Source organism: Populus trichocarpa, chromosome 8 (assembly GCF_000002775.5).
Source record: "Populus trichocarpa isolate Nisqually-1 chromosome 8, P.trichocarpa_v4.1, whole genome shotgun sequence".
In the NCBI taxonomy this organism is placed as follows: Eukaryota; Viridiplantae; Streptophyta; class Magnoliopsida; order Malpighiales; family Salicaceae; genus Populus; species Populus trichocarpa.
In genome coordinates, this window is record NC_037292.2 from 615,186 (window position 1) to 633,463 (window position 18,278).

Genomic DNA, 18,278 nt, shown 5'->3' on the forward strand with positions numbered 1-18,278 from the left:
AAGCTAAAGCTAGATTATCAGCTAGCTCAATATTGAAAAAATAAATTCGATAAAGATAATTTTTTAAAAAAATATATGGGGAAACACTGCAGCAAAACAAAAACTATGTAGGGGAAACACTGTAGCAATCCATATTTTTTTTTTTAAAAAACTACAAAGCTAAATTCTCAACCAACTTAATATAAAAAAATAAAATCTACAAAGATCATTTTGAAAAAAAAAGAATAAAGAAATCATAAAAAAAAAAACAATGTATGAGAATATCATATCAATCCACAATGTTTTAAAGAAAAAAACTACATAGTTAAATTTTCAACCAACTCAATATCTAAAAAAATTAGCAAAGATAATTTTGAAACAAAAATTTTTTTTTTTAAAAAAATAAAAAAAATAAAAAGAAATCAATTTTGAGTAAAAAAAAAACAAAAAAAAAAAGCAAAAAAAAAAAACCTGCTACAGTGAATATTCCACATATTTTAGAGTTCTTTAATGTGTAAATATGCAACAAAAATATTGATAAAAGATGTTGATTCAAAAGGTAGTCCTCTCTATCAAGGAGGATAATTTGAAAGAGTGAGAAGCACGTCCGGTGGATTTTTCATCAACAAGATAGAACTTTTATTTTTGCCTATCAAGCTCTTAATTAAAGAAAAAAAAATCTAAATTTAAGGGTTATTGGTTGAGGCTAAATTGAGAATATCTTGAAACACCAGGATTGAAATTGAGATTTTAAAAAGAAGGAGCCTTATGTAAAACATTGCTAAAATTCATAGGAGCATAAATATAATGTGCTACCCTTTTTTTTGTATAAGAAATTGAATAAAAATAGCATATATATATATATATAGAGAGAGAGAGACTACACATTGATGGACAAGAAAAACCAAGAGCTCATGGAAGATTTCGAAAAGAAGGCATCATTAACAGATACAGAGGCAATGGAGACTGAAGCAGCCGCCAGCAGCAGCAAATCCTCCAACACCCTTCTTTTGCTCCGCAGATTCCTTGAAATCCAGGAAAGGAGAGCCCAAGCTTATGCCAAGCTCAAACAGTACTTTCTCTCCTTCCCTCTCATTTCTTTCCCCCCCCCCTCCGAAAAGCACTTCATTTGAGCTTTTGATATTATTAGTGAATGTAAAGCTGGAAAAGACTATTTGGGGCAGCTATGTTTATGGATTTTATTCGAGAAGTTTAGTTCTTTTTTGGGTTTTAATTGGCTTGTATCGATGAATTCAGGAGCGAAAAAAAGATTGAATTTTTAGAGGTAACCCGGCTGTGATTTTAGGTCTTTCTTCCTTAGAAAAGTTGTTTCTTTTGGGTTCTTGATTGGTTTCAGTTAAAGGGTTGAGATTGAGGAACAAAATGATTGAATTTTTAGAGTGATCTTTAGGAACCTTTTGTGATTTTGGGTTAACTTCTTTAACTGGTAAGAAAGTTGTGTTATTTTCAAAAAATTGACGGTTTCAGATAAGGAATTAAGACTGGGGAACAGAAAAACTGAGTTTTGATGATCGTTTGGGAACCCCAATCTGATTTTAGGTTAATCTTCCTTTTATGGTTGTTTTCCTTTATATTTCTCAAATTCAACTAGTTTCTTAAGTATTTATTTGATCAAAATCTACTCCGTATGTTCTTTCGCAGCTAGACTGTGTCACAATTTGGTATATTTATTGCATTAATCATGCCCACCTCTTATCTTTCTTTGGCCATGTTTGTTTCCCGAAATTCACTTTCCGGGAAACCACTTTCCAAACTTTCCTGTGTTTGTTTACCATTAGAAAAGTTGGTCAACGGAAAACACTTTCCGGTCAACGGAAAACACTTTCTAGTCAACGGAAACATTTTCCGGTCAACGGAAAACACTTTCCAGTCAAAGAAAAATTTGGTTTGGTTTCCAGGAAAGTGTTTTCCTTTTTGGCTGTATTTGTTTTCCGGAAAGTGGTTTCCGGGAAACCATTTTCCAAACTTTTCTGTGTTTGTTTGCCATTAGAAAAGTTGGTCAACGGAAAACACTTTCCAGTCAAAGGAAAATTTGGCTTGGTTTTCAGGAAAGTGTTTTCCTGAAAAATTTGGGCGGAAAACACTTTCCGGAAGTTGTGAAAAATTTAGAAATGTCATTATTTGCTGATTATATCAAATTTGATACTCAAACTTTTAATTGCTATATATAATTTGTTTTGAATATTTATTTTTTAATTTCATCTTTTAAAATTTAATTTTTATATTAATTTTGGTCCTTATTTTTATAATTGCTATTTGCTTTTTCCTTATCATTTTATTATTGAAATTTTTTATCTATCAAATTTGGTCCTCATTTTTTTTATTGTTACTTATTTTATTTGAAATAATTTATGAAATGTTAATTATTATTATTTTAATTTCTTCACCTTTCATTTTTTTTTAATTTTTTAGATTTGATCTTTATTATTTTGATTATTATTTATTTTATTTAAGATAATTTATGAAATTATATTTTTTTTCAATTTCATTTTCATTCAACTTTTTAATTTGTAAGATTTGTTCCTCATTATTTTAATAAACTTGAGAAAAATAAAACATTAATAAGTTATTTTCCAGCTCATTTTCCATGACATAACCAAACACTGGAAAGTGTTTTCCAACTTATTTTCCATTACACTACCAAACATCGGAAAATACTTTCTCGGAATTCACTTTCCCCGGAATTCACTTTCCAAAAGGAAACTACTTTCCAGCAAACAAACGGGGCTTTTATTTTTTCCTTTATCTATTTCTGCTTATGCCATGTAGGGTCAGTATCATTATTTTAAGTTTCCAGTTGTCCCATCCGTTATATTTGTCAGTTTCAGTCCTTGTTTCTCACTGAAAAGTTTGATCCTTCTTGCTTGTTCAACCAATCCTTCATGGGATAATGCAACTTGCTTACAGTTTCCTGGGAGTCCATATGGCTTCATTTGTGCCTAAGGACCTCTTCATGGATCTGGTATCTGGATTACATCATAGAGGCATGATTTGTCTTTTTGGGAAATGAGTGAACAAGCTCTTGGAAATTGGACACAAGTTTCCCATCTGTCTTTTGATCTGAAAGTTTATTACAGAATAAGCTGTGGTCTGCATTATTTATGACTAAACTATTTATGGGGGATTCTGATGCTTGTTTTCCAGGGGGTTTTCTGAATATATGGTCTCAGGAGGGGAATTAGCTTACCAGCAGCTTTGCAGCAAGATCACAGAAGAGTTCAATGACTGCTCCAAACAAGTACACCCACGATCCTACTCGTAGTATTTCTTTCTTTTCCTTTCCTTTTCACTCTCTCCCCTTTTTTGTTTTTTCCTGGAACTCTGTATTTATTGATTTTTCCTATTCTACTTGAGTGCAGGTAATTGAAATGGAGTCCCTATTTCTAAACCCTGACCATGACCGAGTTGATCTGGCTCACCTTCTCAGAGACATCCAAACACAAGAAAAGCAGAAGTTGCATCTGGTACATGCTCGTGCAAACCTGTGATTTCTTTCATTGGTGTCCCTTTGGGAACTTTGGATAGAAACCTGCAATTATGTCTTCTTTTCTTATTGATTTTGATCTATGTCTAAGTCAGTGGTTCTGTCAGTTGCTGAGTCAATAGTATTCAATCTTGTGTTGGGTAGATTCTATTTCTTTGTTTTCTTCCATAATACACATTTATGCCACTAATATTTTTGTCAACACTCAAATGGGTCCTCTTAAAGACATGGAAGTTCCATTCATCAATTACCTGCTTCATGTTTGGTAGCATTTACATTGTTTCCTTTGCTTTCTCTTAAAGACAGCAACCATTCAGCTGTTAAAGAAGGCTGGTCGGCCATCAGAACGACTTGTGAACCATGAAAACTGCAGATTTTCAAGACCAATGGAGCATGAGTGTGTGCACCTTCATGAAATAACTGAAGCTTCCGGAACTGAAGAGGCAGAAGCAGATGCTGAGTACGATAATGCTCTCAAGGAAGCAATCAGAGGTGTACAGGATTCTGTAACCACCATAAATGAACACCTGGAAGAAATCAAATATGAGATTGCAGCCCTTGAAGCCCAGTGACGCAACATTTTTACTGATCCAAGACTGCATGGCAAAAAAATTCACCAGAGGTGGTAAGAGTCTGCGGTAGTGAAAAAGGTGGCAAGAATCGATAATGCAGATTGCACAATGTCCATGCTTATCGAGTTAATGCTGTATTGTTTGGGTCAATGAAATGCAGATAAGATGCTCTCCTTTTTGTTTTCTCCTTTTCTCACGTATAGCAATCATAACTTTTGCAATTAAACATGCTGGTTCTATGTGAAACTGCTTCTTCCTTATTAGAATCTTCAATACCCAACTGGCATAAAACAATAATATTGAAACTGGTATGCTCCATATTATCAACCATTCAGAGGACAATGAAACCTGAAAAATAGAACGACAAAGGCCTAAAGCTGAGCCTAGAGCAGCGTCCCTGCTTGATGGGTTCTGAGATGAGTATCTCCGGGTGTAGTATGGGGCAAAGAGGGAAGATTTCATGAGACTATGCTTGGCAAATGGGTTGATTATGTAGCTTCCTGGAAATTTACAAGGAATTCTATATGGTAACTTATAAGGGTTGTTTTGTGCCTTGGAGCCTAATTGATATTGTAATAACGGTTGTTTTTCAGAATGTTTTTTGTTTGAATATTGTTTTTAAGATGTTTTTCGCTTTGAAATGTATCGAAATAATATTTTTTTATTTTTTAAAATTTATTTTTGAAATTAAAATGATAAAAAAAAACACTAAAATAAAATTAGCTTGAAGCAAAGAAAAAAAAAAATAATTTTTTAAAAAATACATTTGAAATGAAAAAATATACAGGCTTTTGAGACCCTTTCTGGTCCTGGAATCAATAACAGCATGAACAGTCTCCAGCAGAAATAGCTAACCGGTTGCTCTGAGTGTGCATTTGTGGAAACCAATCAATAAAAAAGCTTGCACTAATAGTCTTTGCCCCGAAATTCCATGGAGACTGCTTGAAAATGTAACTATAGTTATTAAACCTGACCAGTCACTGTGATTGTAACATGCAGTTGCAAATAATGTAGCCTTTTTATATTCGTGACAATAGCAGTATATAGGATCAGAATTCTCAGTTCTCTTCTTAGTATTACAGCCACCTGCAATGCTATTGTGCAATGTCCAAATGAAAACCCTAAATCTTGCCATGGACGTTCACGGGCCAGACTTGCTTCCATACCAGGTTAGCAAAGCTGTTGCCGCCATCATCTTCACCGATTCTCCCTGAACCTTCTCGTTTCATGAGATCCACCACCTCATAATATATACGAACCTAACTTGTATTCCAAAACTGCATGCATCTACTCGTTCACGTATGAACCTTACTAAATAGAGATGACAATGGGCGGGTTACAGCTCTCCCATACCCAACCATATTGATCAGGTTTGAGGTGGAGGGAAATAGTTTTTCCCCATCGGGGTTTCGAGTGGGTCTAGGGATTCCCCATTAATATAATTTCTTGCATTTAAAATTACTATTTGATTGCTAATATCCAATGAAAAAGTTAGTATATATACACATAAATGTTGTTCATAGTTAAATATAAGTTATCAATGTAAATCTAACAAAAAATATTATTTTAAAAGTTCAATTATTTAAAAAATATAAGAGAAAAAAGAAAAAAAATTACATGAGTATATATAATCGGGTATGGGTTTTCCACAAGATGGGAACATATACCCAGTCCCCGTCGAGGAAAAAATGCCCTCCATGCCCACCACCTCTTTCGGGTCGGATTTAATCAAATACCTATTAAGGTGGGTAATTTTGCCATCCCCAACCCTAATTGCAAATTATATGCTCTAGCCAGAGGGAAATATTAGTGGATTCCTCAGGCAGGTTGCTCTGATAATAGTTCACATGCAGGAGAAAATGGTTTTTACATATGTGGTTTTCAATTTGGAATCAATATTTTACAAATCAAGGTGTTTAGAGCATGATTTTAAAATTCAATCGGGGCAAGGACAGCATAACTGGTTGGAGGGTTAACTCAAATAATATTTTTTTAAAAAATTATTAAAATGATATTGTTTTGACCAACCTGGTCAATTTCTTTCTTATTTTTCCTTTAATCTATTCCGGTCTTAGATTTCAAGTCAATTTACCAGGATAGGTCGGGTGTTATAACTAGCTTTCAAGAGTTTCAAAATCGAAGATAAACAGAAAAAAAGTGAGTAATTCTACGGGTTATTCCATGTGAGTTTTTAATACTTGTGATAAAAAGGGGGTGCATTGCCACTGCCAGCACTCGTATAACTCCTAGTTCCAAGTTACCACCAATGTTGATTAATTCACTACTCAATTGCCTCCTTATCTCTTACTTGCATTGAAGAAATTATCTTACAACCTAGTCCACCATGAGTCTATATTCATCAATTGAGGGGCCTTGCAATAATTTTAGGATGGATCCCACACAAAAAATGGGTGGGGTTAAATGGGTTCTAGGATTAATGATTTTGGTGTTGAGTTTCGGTGCTGCAAGCTAGCTGCTAGCTCTAGTGCTGACCGCAAGCAACTTTGTGAATGTTAAGTGGCTGCTATTAAGTCTTCCCCTTTTAACCCTGAGGGCTGAGAGAGTTCAGCAACTCCCCAAACTTTGCCAACTCCAAGTCACCATTCTTAGTGGCCCTAAAGTCGATTGTCGCAAGTGTTCTTTGAGAAAAATATAGCTTTAGGGCAATCTTATGCAATTTCTTCTGGGATTTGATTCTTTGGTTGTTTTTGTGATGTACAGGATTTGATTAAACAGTGAAGAAATTCTTTGAGACGGTGATATATATTAAGGAAATAAAGTTGGAGGGGCTGGGCATGGCTAAAAAATGCACTAAGAAAAATATATGCTTGTCTATTTAAACATGAATCTGATGTAATAAAACTTTGAAGAATTAATATGATGTTTCATGAGTGAGTTCAGAAATGTTCTTTACCAACGCACATTTGTCCAGAATGGTGCCAATGCATGTCCACGCTATAATTCAAGTACAAAGACCATGTTGACAAACTTTAATGCAAAACTGGATAGTTAATAAGAGAGTGAACATAGTTTACAAATCCTTAAGGGGTGGTGGTGGAATTACAATGCTTGACACATTTAACAGAAGGTGCAATGTTAGTCAACAATTTCTCCCTCTTCAACCCTATCAACTTCGTCAACAATATCACATTTTCCCCTGACAAAACAATTCCCCAGCTCGACTTGAGCATCATGTTCGATGTTGTCATCTCTATCACCAAAATTTTCAGCTATTGTGTTGTTCCTGTCTTCAGAAACTTCCTCCCCGACAAGTGAGGATTTTTTTTCTACAATCTCATCCTCATAACCATCTTCTTTGACCACTACTGAAGGAAATTTCAAAGGTTTCTCTGGCCAATCCTTGAAGAAAGAGTTCGCCACCATGAACCTAAAAACCTGCAACAATTGGCGCTTATCTCTCTTTATATCTGTGCTCAGAAGCTTCTCCAATAGTGTTGGCTTCCTTTCTTCATTTGCTGATCCAACCTGCTTGGCTGACCGACCTTTTTTGTTAAATCTTCCTCTTTTATCATGCTTGTTCCAGAATTTCCCTTTCTTAGTCAAGGACCTTCTGTTATCTTCCCTTCCATGCTCTTGTTTCTCTGAATCTAACAGATGCCGTGGTGGTATTTCTGCAACCTCAACTCCTAGTTTCTCTGAATTTAACACCTGTGGTGGTGGTATTTCTGCAACCTCAACTCCTAGTTTCTCTGAATTTAACACCTGTGGTGGTGGTATTTCTGCAACTTCAACTCCTAGCTTCTCTGAATCTAACAGATAGTCTGGCGGTATTTCTGCAACTTCAACTCCTAGCTCAGCCTGCTTTGCCAAAATCTCCTTGAGTTGCTGCGTCAAACACGTCCAACAAATTACCAAAAGTTGAAGCATATTGCAGCTTAAGAATTTTCACTAGTTCCTTTCCTTGATATAAATTTTCATCACCTTAAGAAAAACTAACCAATCCTTTCATAATGCACCCATTCTTACTCTCTTTCACCCCGTTATAAAATGAGCTTTCTAGTGATGAATTATGTAAAAGGCTATAATTTCAAACAAGGAAGAGATCTATGCTGTGGAATAAAATGTTCATTGGCATATATATTTTGCCAGAAAAAATTGACCATCCATGGAAGAACATATTATACAAACAAGGTCTTGTCAAGTGGCCCTAGTACATGTGCCAAATATACAATACAATAGAGGGGGGGGGGGTGTCGGGGGTTTTACCTTGTGACGAAAGTTGGCCTCTCTATCAATAACCTCCATCTGCTTCTGCCACGTGTCAAGTTCATGATCAGCTCAACTATTTGAGTTAATAATTAAATGCAGCATAATAGTACAGAACAGGATTGAACCTTCTCGATGCTGATTTTTGTTGGGTAGTGCTTCCTACGTGATTCACGCCATTGTTTGATTTCTTGTTCCGTGTAAAAAAAAGTTCTGCTAGGTTTACTGATGTACAGAGTTAAACCAGCAAACAAACAAAATGCAGAAATTAGTAGTGTAAAAGTGGATGGAAGAAAGAGGCAATGGCAGTTTACCTGCCTGCCCTCGCATTTACATTCTTAAAGTAACTTGAATAATAATACGAGGTCACCCTAATATGACACTTTCTCAAATTGGTAAGTAACAATAGATCAAGCAAACATTACCTTTTCTCTTCTGTAGCTTGGTCTGCAAGATCAGTGCGACCAAATTTTGCTACCCTCTCATTGCCGTTCCCTGACGCATTTTTAGAGAACAAGGTTTAAACCACCTATCTCCCTCAAGACATACGAAGAGGAGGTGAGCTTGTAGTAAGGTCTAAGATTACAAACCTTTTCTGCCATGTTCATTAGAAAACTCAAGCTTTCTCTTTCCATTATCCATGCAATTGAAATCAGATTTCTGGTGTCTGCAGAAATTGAATTTCAGATGATTACAAGACAGTTCCATATAGTAGTGGAAGATAGAAACCAAAAGTTTCAATACACACCCTGATTGTGATCGCCCTCTATTTCGATTGTTTTTTAAGTTACTGAAGCATGGAAAGTGCATAAAACAAACCATGATCACTGGATTGCATAAATGATATGAACTCAGAAAGAAATCGTCCAAGTTAAATACGGTTACCTGCCACCTATTGTATGTAGAGGGCTGCGAGTTCCAACTTTGCTGAGACGCAGATGAGTTCCCTTGCCCTTGCTGAGTTGCAATAGGCAATGGCTTTGCTCCATTTGCAGCCATTGCAGGCATTGGAACTTTCTCACTTTGCTGTAATGCAGGCGAGTTCCCTTCCACTTGCTGATTTGCGACATTTGGTCCATTTGCACCCACTGTGGGCATCAAAAAGCTCTGACCTTGCTGTGACGCAGACCATTTCCCTTGGACTTGCTGATCTGCAACATGCAATAGCTTCGATCCATATGCACTAGTTGTCGGCATTACATAGTTGGGCTGGTTTGGATTAACTCGTTGCTCGGCTCCAAACGGTGGATTTACAAAAAAGTTCTGACTTTGAGCACCTACCACTTGGTGATTGCTTGAAGGGACATTAAAGGAACCAACTTGAGAATTTATTGGCATTTGCAAAGGCATAACAGGGTTCATCATATTCTGCATTGGATTTTGTAACAAACCCATATTTTGATTGAGTTGTTGTGGCAAATTGGAGAAACTAGGACCAAACAGCTCTCCTTGCAATTGGTTTACTTGATCCATCAACATCTTTAAAGCATTCAACTTGTTGACTTGATTTTGTAGCTGAAGGATAGCCAGATCATTAGGTCCACTCAATATACCAGGTTGTTGAGCGATCAAAGGTGGCATATTAGCCATGGCTTGTCCATTGCTTAAAAGGGTGTTTGAATTATTGAAAGTAATTGGAATCTGAGGATTGACTAAACCCAGTTGCGGTTGCATTGGCATTGAATTTGCTAAAGATTGGTTTGTTGAAAAAACCTGATAAATTCAACAAACAAAAGAGGGAAAAAACAAACACAGCTCTAAATTAGAACAAAGAAAAAACCCTTTAACATACAAAATTATCAGACAGAGAGAGGGCTATAGTACCTGTTGATTAAGAGGAGCAGTGTTGCCCTTTTGCTTGTGATGCTTAGGACGACGGGAATTGAAGAAAGGTTTCATCTTTTGAGCATCAAGACTGCTACTTTACAAGTTGCAGAGATTTTTACTCAATTTAGAAAGCAAGAAGAGAGGGTGTTAGGGTTTAAGCTTTAACAGGAGGAAGGCGGGTTTATCTTTCTAGAGTTTGTACTTTGTAGGCTAGCCAGAAGCCACTAACCTACTAGCACTAGCGTTTTTTTTCCTCTTTTTTTCTCTGCTAAAAATAAAAGGATAACTACATGCTAGTCCTAATGTGTACAGTTACTAAGCAATAATTCCCCAATCTTTAAACTGTAGCTAATTGTTCTCACATATTTCTTTGATTTAACACATTTGTCCCTCCTCATTGTTTCTTTTGATTCGTGCTGAAGAAAACTGACATTATGCAGATGTCTAACGTGTTAATCATAAAAAGGGAAGAATTCACGAAAAGAAACTGGGACTAATTTAGAATTATAAGGACTTCTTTACTCTTTTTTATTTTTTTAATACAATTTCATAGATCATGAAAAAAATATAATGACTTCAATTTATGGCACCATTTCAACTATATATCATTAAAAGGGACTAATAAATTAATTTAAATACATTACAAGGACTAACATAGAATTAACCCTCTAAGTGACCTTGCACTATATCTTAACGAACTTGACTTAAAAAAGAGAGAAAAAAAGACAGAACATCCAAACTCAGATGGCACAACATCTACGAGACTACGACAATGTCGACCAGCACCACCAGCTTCTTCCAACCGGCCTCCGTGATCAGCAGTGGCCGTCCAGTCCTCCACCAAAGCGAAGTAGAGTGCCACCTCCTTTCCGCTGTAGACCTTGAAACCGAACCCACCACAACAACCACCTCCATCAATTCCCTTGACTTCCCGCCATTAAAATCAGGCCTCCTAACCTTCACCACACACCGCCTCCTCTGGTTTCCTTCCAATGCCACCACAGACAGTTCAAGTCCAATATCAATCTCTTTGAATTCTGTAACACATATTTTCATCAATGAAGTCGATCAAGTCAATGTTTCACTCACCCCGGATCCGGTTTCAAATTTCTATGCATTCGAGGAGTGTTGTGGTGACTTTAGTGATAAGAGGGAAGGGGGGTATTGATGATTTTTTTGACAAAGTTTTGGGATTGTTGGAGAGGAAGGGCTTGGGAGATAGGTAATGATAGTGGTGGTGGGTCGGGTTCCGGGTCTGTTCGGGTTCGGTTGGTGGGTTATACTCCAGTGATGGGTCATGGAGGCTGGTCGGTGTGGCTGGTATATTGAGGAAAGAGCAGGAGATGTGGCAGAGTACTGGCAAGAGTATGCAAGAGGCTTTTCAAGACTTGAATGCTCTTTTGGTAATTGTTTTTTTATTAGAAAGTTTATTGCTCGTAGATGGTGTTTAGTTTTAACTGTTGTAATTGAGTTGTCTGATAATGGATTAGTATTTATAATTGCATATGAACAATGTGTTCATGCATGAGCTTGAAGGAGATAATTAGTTGTAATTATTGGGTTATCTAGGAAACATTAATGGAGTAGTGGTTGAAAATAACTCGATGCTGAGGATATGGTCTTGCATTTGTTAGATTATGCAAGAAACGAGAACAATAATTTTGGTTTTGACTTGTGTCTAATGTGTTAAGCCAAATTGTTATTGCTCAATCACTTTCTTTTTGGTCATTCTGAAAAGATAATAGCTTGCGGGAGATGTTTAGTTTCATTTTATCGCTATTTAACAATAGAGTAATGTATTAGTATTTGAAGTAACTTGACATGAACTATTACGCACATGGACTGTTGCATTGCTTAGACTATGTGAGAAGCAAATTATCTGAATGTTTGGATTTGTAACGAGACTGCGATAGTTAGGTTTTGACATGGGCTGGTGTGCATTGCTTAGATTACGTGAGAAGTGAGTTATCTGAATGTTTGGCTTTGAAACGAGACTGCAATAGCTAGATTTTGGCTTGTGTACAAGTGTTGAGTTAAATTGTTATTGTTTTATCACTATGGGTTAGGCTGCTGCTGCTTTATGTTCTGTGGTTTTTAAATCTACAGAGCAAGGTTAAAGAGATGGTCATGCTAGCAGAGAAGATTAGGCAGAAGCTTTTGTCTGGCTCGAGCTCTCAAAGTAGTTCTGGAAATGATGAGGAAATGGGTTCCAAAGAAGACATGCAAGAGTGGCTGTAGAGTGTTGGTATATATCCCCAGTAACAAAAGAGTCTGCTGGTGCCATGTATCATCAACAACTGTCCCGTCAGGTCTATTTCGTTTGCCACCTGTCTGTATGCGTTTCTCATGGCTTAATTGTTTGATAAGAGAAATTTAGTTGGATCTTCTTAATATTACTTGCTTTTGTTGGCTGAGTATGCTTCTTAAATATATATTGTTTTACTCGATTTTCTTCCCTTAAAGAAGAGAATCTCAAATTTTCTTTTTCGTTACTTGGTTAGCAGATTTTGTCAGAATTCCCTTAGAGAAAGCTGGAGGAATGATCAATCTTATAGATATCTATTGCCTCCTCAGTCGTGCTCCGGGCACAGGTTTGTTTGATCTCTTGCTGTTGCTGTTGCTAATGGGCCCTTAATTCTTTCTGTGCTGTTCTACATAGAATTGATCTCGCCTGAGGATTTGTTGCAAGCATGTTCCTTTGGGGGAAGTTTGATGTGTATGTATGATTCTATCTTCAATTACTCGGGCATTAAGCTGTCTGTTTTGAGATCCAAATATGGGGAGTAATTAATTTATGTAGAATTCAAAGGAAACTTACTTGTGACGTGAGAAGAATTTGCTTTTTTAACCTTGAATCAATTACTTCAATGTTATTTCAATTTATAGAACCAAAGTGATATTTTTTAAATTAGTATTTTGGCTTGTCTCACAATCTGCCCCATGAAATGTGTTCCTAGTTAGAAGAGAGTTTGGCATGGAGATAGAAAGGGAAAAAAAATAACTATCCCTACAACAAATTCATTTCCTTGTTTGAGATCTGTGAGTCGGTGTTCGCAATAGAAAATTGTTGAAAGGGGTGAAACAACGCATATTACAGTACTGAATTGTGTGAAGAATGAGCAATTAGATGATACACAGCAATGCCCTGTGGCCAGAGCATCAATGCTAACTCACTTTGAGATAGAGAGGGAGGGAGGGAGAAGCTTTAATTGAAGTGCTTAGAAAAGAAAGAAAGGTAAACAAAAGAGAGAGAAATTGCACAAAAAATTAATTACAATTTTCCTTTCTCTAATTGTGCATGAACACAAAAGAATACTTTTATTTTATTATTCCCACATATTTCCGCCTAACTTCTTTTATTGTAGTGGGAAGCCCACATGGAATACTTACTCCTCACCTCCTCCATAGTTTTCCCCTCTCCACCAACCACCACCAGACAGCTCACCACCACCATACTTGGCACACAAAAAGGACAAAAAAATTAAAAAAAAAAAGGGAGAAGAATATCTTGTGCTGTTCAAAGGGCCTCTAAAACTAAGGACAATGACCCTTTTCTTCCAGTGCAATCATGGAACTTGAGTAACACAAAAACAATAAGAACATCATCACACCATAATCCCTTTTCACCTTTGGTTGTCGGCTTCCCATGTGAAAAACTAGAACCTATTTGTAGAGAAGAAAAATCAGATACAAGGACTTTACATGATCTCAGCAGCTCACCTGCATTTAAGTCATATCATGCTATCATTAGCATAAACAATTCACAGTAAAACTTCAATTTTTAGGCTGTGATTTCCTTTTCCGTTGTGGTGGAAAGATGTATTTACTTACTTGAAAGCAAATTGTTGCCCTTTTCAGGTTCAGTAAAACAAACAAGTCACACATTGACAATGACATGGAATTAGCTCAAACATCAAGAAGGTTCAAAGGGAATTGTGTGTGTGTGTGTGTGTATAAAAGAAGAAGACTTTCTTACATTTTTTAGTTTCACAGTGATAAATTACCATTTGTTTTGGTTAATGTGCCGGGATAAAAGGTAAAAAAACACATTTGGTTGGAAAATTAAAGATAAATATATAAATTAAATCTTTAAGGGGAAATTTGAAGTGAATTTTTATGAAGGATATGAAAACAAGTTCTTTTCATCTCTACTATATTTGCTTTTTTTATCTTAACCGAATGACGCTATCTTGTAGACATCAAGTTCTATACTTTCACCATGTATTCTTTTCTAGCATCGTGCCTTTTTGTCAATGTGTGAGCTCTTGAAGGATGTAAGCAATGCACTGGATGCTGCTGGGAGGTTGACCTCAACAATCACATGCTGCACAGCTTGGAATGAGTCTAGGTCATGGAGAAATGATATAAAATATGTCGATTACATGGAATAGACCTAAACGAATGGTTCCTATGTGATTTTCACTGGTTGTTAGGTTGCTGTGATTTGTCAACGCAGATTAAGAAACCCTAACGAAGAACAACGACATCAAACCTTATATTTTATAGATGGATTAGGAGTAGAATCAACCGAAGAATTTCACCTTTATCCTTCTTTGAAGTATTCCTTTTCATACAAGGAAGTCTTTATTTACTGGCATGTGGTGAAATGTGAATCTTGCCCAAATGTCCCGAGCATCCTGCAAGCCACTTCAAGCAACTTCCCTGCCAAATATTATACACATTAAAGTGTTAAACACCCTTTAATTATACGTATCAACTGAAAGCTACATGCTAACTTCGACAGGTTCATGAAACCAACCACTCGACAACAACATAAAACCTAAAATAATTGCCCTAATCAACCAACCAACATGCATTTGTATTAATACTTAATTTTGTCATGCATACTAAACAATGTTAAACACTCCAGAGTGGCAATTGCATGGAGGGCATATCCTCCGTGTAGCAATCCAAGCCTGACATGGGAGAGATCTGTGCGGTTCTTTCTCACAGCTAGAAAAGCAACGGTAGAAACAGGAACAGAGAGGTCTGATTTCTTATATATAATACAAGAAGTCAAAGAAACGTGTGGATACCAACTCTATGCCTTGAAATAAATAATGGAGTTTCCAGTTTGCGCAGCGTTTGACAGGATACTCCAACTGTATGCTAAAGATGGTCCCAAAACCGCTGACTGTATACTATTTACTAAAATAACTTGTAATAAAAACAAAATAAATCATGCCCAATAATTGTTTTCAAACCAAATGAATTTATTGTGTGCTAAGATCATAGACATAAATAAGCAAAAACACCCTGTCTTTTGTTGGCCTTTATAATTAAGAAGGGTGCAAGTCGGCATTACAAACAAAACACTATAATTCTTGTTATGGTAGGAGTTAGTGTGAGTGTGTGTTTATATATATTTTTTCATCCAAGTCTTTTTCTAGATTATTAGGGTAATGGTTACTTCATCTTGGCTGATTTAAAAATAAAATAAAATTAATCAGGGTCGAGTTTATAACTATGGATGAAATATAACAAGATATTGAGAGGAGGTAATAATTTTTTTTTTTTCCTCATTTTCTATACCATTCTTGCTATAATCTATATAATTGGTAGAGATGTTGACTTCACAACATCTTCATAAATAAATGATAATGTCATAATAAACATGATTGGTAGTTGCAAGGCATTGTCCTAAGAGATCATGAATCAAATTAAGAGAGGAGATGGCTGGCTCATGTAATGTTAAAAGGAATATTTTCAGAATAATCCCAAATTGTTTAGTCCACTAGCTTCTGATAATTGTGATTAACAAAAGAAAAGGCAGAATAATTAAGCTACAAGCACCACAGATTTCATATCTTCTGCAATGTACTAATGTCTCACACAACCCGAAATAAACTAAAGAGTAAAGACCCACCGAAGGGGGGAAATTGAGGAAAAGACAAATATGCCATTCTGGCGAGCTCTGACCACCGACACTCACAATCCCCCATGCCAATACCTCACCCAAAAGCCAAAACCCACCCTTTCCTGGCTGGCTGGCCAAAGCCACCACCGGAACTTTTTTACTAAAACCGAAATATCGGTCACCATTAAAATGAACTCCCAAAGAAGTCCACAAAATAAGAAACTCAAGACTGTAACAATGCAAGGTCAGCAAATTCAACAACATGGTCACAAAAAAGAAAGGGACAAAAGAAAACCCTTTACCCTCCCCGCGAAATTAACCATCGAAATATCTGTACCGAAACAGAAATATCGGCCCATATCGAAATTAACCCTGGAAGGTGGACATTAACTAAAAAAAGAAAAAACTAGCAGAGCATGCAAATTCAATACAACACGCCTGTAGTAAGAAAAAAAAAAAAGCCCTCTACAGCTCCGGCCAAATAAACAACCGAAACATCAAAACCAAAACCGAAATAACGCCGAGACGAGATTTAAAAATAAAACACTAAGCAAGCGAAATTCAAGGGAACATACCTCTCCTTTGCGGCTTAGCAGCAACCTTAACACTCTTCATTTCCGTCTTGGTATCCGATTTCTCCTTCTCCTCTAATGGAAACAGAACCCCATCAATCCCTTGAACAGAGATTCTTCCATCTGTGTAAATATCAGGATCAAACAAATAAGCAGAATTCTCAGCATGTCCAAATTTCACTGACCCATCAGCTTCTTGTGCCAAAACTTTGTGTGGCAATCTTAATGTATCATAAGAAATCTTCCCAAATCTTCTAACAGCATTGTACATGCTTTCTTCAGTTTGATACTCGGGTATCACATGGTAATAGATTATCTGCTCCGGTGCTCCTGGCTCACTCAATTGGTCTGTTGTGAGCTTAGCCATTGCTTCATCATTTGGGGCTAAAACTGTTAGCACATAACCTTCAGATACTAATCTTCCCATTTCTGTTGCTAATGATGTTAAATTCACAAGAATATCAGCCATTTCATTGTATCCTCCATACAAAAGAAGGGTTTCAATGAAATCTTTAACTTGTCTTTCTCCATTGAAATGGTGATGAGGTCCACCTGGACCAGGAGCTGGAGCCGGGGCAAGAGATGGGCCGGGTGCCATTGCATCGTAGATTGGTAGGACCGGGGCTGAACCGGGTTTTGCTGGTGGTGCTGGTTTCTTCAACCTTTGTGTTCTTGGATCAACCTCTGGTGCTCCTTCTGGTTTCACAGCTGAAATTGATTGCAAACTCCTGCGATTGTTGAAATCTTGTTGAACAGATCGTGGGATTAGCAACCTTTCAATCCCATGAATTACGCCATCTGGCCTCTCCACTGCATTCACTTGAATGATTTTCGCCGAGTCTATTAACTTCTCGCCGGATTGACTGCCGAGCTTGATTCTATCGCGGCACAAGGTGCTGTGATGGTGAAGAGAGGAGTTATGGCTGAGATTGATTCTGTTGGGGACAATGTGATAAAGTAGGAGAGTCTGGAGAGACTTGAGATTGCCAGGTTCAAGCAAGAACCGCTTGAACTCGGGATCAAGATCACGTTCGAGAGCTTCATTTCTAGGAGCAAAGATGGTGATGTTGTGTTTACCAACAGCATCTTCAAGGGTTTGTAAAAGAAGTGCCTTTTCAACAAGTTCAGCCAGTTCTGTATAATGTGAGTCAAGAAGAGCTACAAGAACTGAGTTTGAGTTGATTTGGCCTGAATAAGACCCATTGCTATGGTTCTCTTGCAATGTAGAGGAGGAAGAAGAGAACCCCAGATGAAAATTTGAGAGAAGAAGAATAGAAGCGAAGAAAATGTGGATGCAAGGAGGTGAAGGCGCCATGGCCATTGAAGAAGGAAAAGATTGATGGAGGGTTAAATTGGCTTGTTGAAGAGGTGATGATAGATATATAAAAATAGAAGAGGTGAGGGGTTGGGTTGGTTTTGCTTGCTTCAAAGGCCAGTCTTTTCTTTCTTTCTCTTCTCAGTACTTTGTTTTTCTTGGGCTCCCTGTCTCTGGTGTTGTGTTTTTTACTTTTATACATTCGTTGAAGGTACATAAAAGCATGGGAGAAGACAGTGGGTAGTTTACTGTTTTTCTGGCGGTTAAAAGCTTCTTTCACAGTGTTCTTCCTTCTGCGGTAAAGAATTTTTATATATATTTTTTAAAATATTTTTTTATTAAATTCACAAATATTTTTTATATAATTTTATATTTATTAGTTTGTTTAGTAGTATGATAGAATATATATTTAAAAGTTTTTTAA

General features: G+C 36.7%; 3 protein-coding genes and 1 pseudogene across 4 annotated transcripts; 2 read left to right on the forward strand and 2 right to left on the reverse strand.

Annotated features, from left to right (window-relative positions):
• The first annotated feature begins 827 nt into the window (after positions 1–827).
• Positions 828–4,316, forward strand: LOC7490870 (uncharacterized). The gene is made up of 4 exons (XM_002310926.4): positions 828–1,051; positions 3,145–3,238; positions 3,360–3,464; positions 3,787–4,316. Exons 1-4 carry the CDS (start codon positions 870–872, stop codon positions 4,054–4,056), a joined length of 651 nt encoding a protein of 216 aa, XP_002310962.1. The 5' UTR covers positions 828–869; the 3' UTR covers positions 4,057–4,316.
• Positions 4,317–7,036: 2,720 nt separating this feature from the next.
• LOC7486858 (uncharacterized) lies at positions 7,037–10,370 on the reverse strand. The gene is made up of 7 exons (XM_052455464.1): positions 10,108–10,370; positions 9,032–9,996; positions 8,874–8,950; positions 8,709–8,778; positions 8,412–8,508; positions 8,284–8,328; positions 7,037–7,902 (listed from the first exon to the last, which is right to left on the reverse strand). Exons 1-7 carry the CDS (start codon positions 10,180–10,182, stop codon positions 7,153–7,155), a joined length of 2,079 nt encoding a protein of 692 aa, XP_052311424.1. The 5' UTR covers positions 10,183–10,370; the 3' UTR covers positions 7,037–7,152.
• A 450-nt stretch (positions 10,371–10,820) lies between these two features.
• On the forward strand, positions 10,821–13,648 carry LOC18101281 (vacuolar protein sorting-associated protein 36-like; annotated as a pseudogene).
• On the reverse strand, positions 13,366–18,041 carry LOC18101282 (fasciclin-like arabinogalactan protein 17). Of its 2 annotated transcripts, none has more exons than XR_008059811.1 (3): positions 16,543–18,041; positions 14,639–14,772; positions 13,366–13,830 (listed from the first exon to the last, which is right to left on the reverse strand). XR_008059811.1 is itself a non-coding variant. In XM_006379370.3 (3 exons), exons 1-2 carry the CDS (start codon positions 17,858–17,860, stop codon positions 14,699–14,701), a joined length of 1,392 nt encoding a protein of 463 aa, XP_006379432.2. In that variant the 5' UTR covers positions 17,861–18,041; the 3' UTR covers positions 13,366–13,830; positions 14,652–14,698. The 2 variants fall into 2 exon arrangements, 1 of the variants encoding a protein (XP_006379432.2); XM_006379370.3 differs by having other exon boundaries at positions 14,652–14,772.
• Between the last annotated feature and the right edge of the window lie 237 nt (positions 18,042–18,278).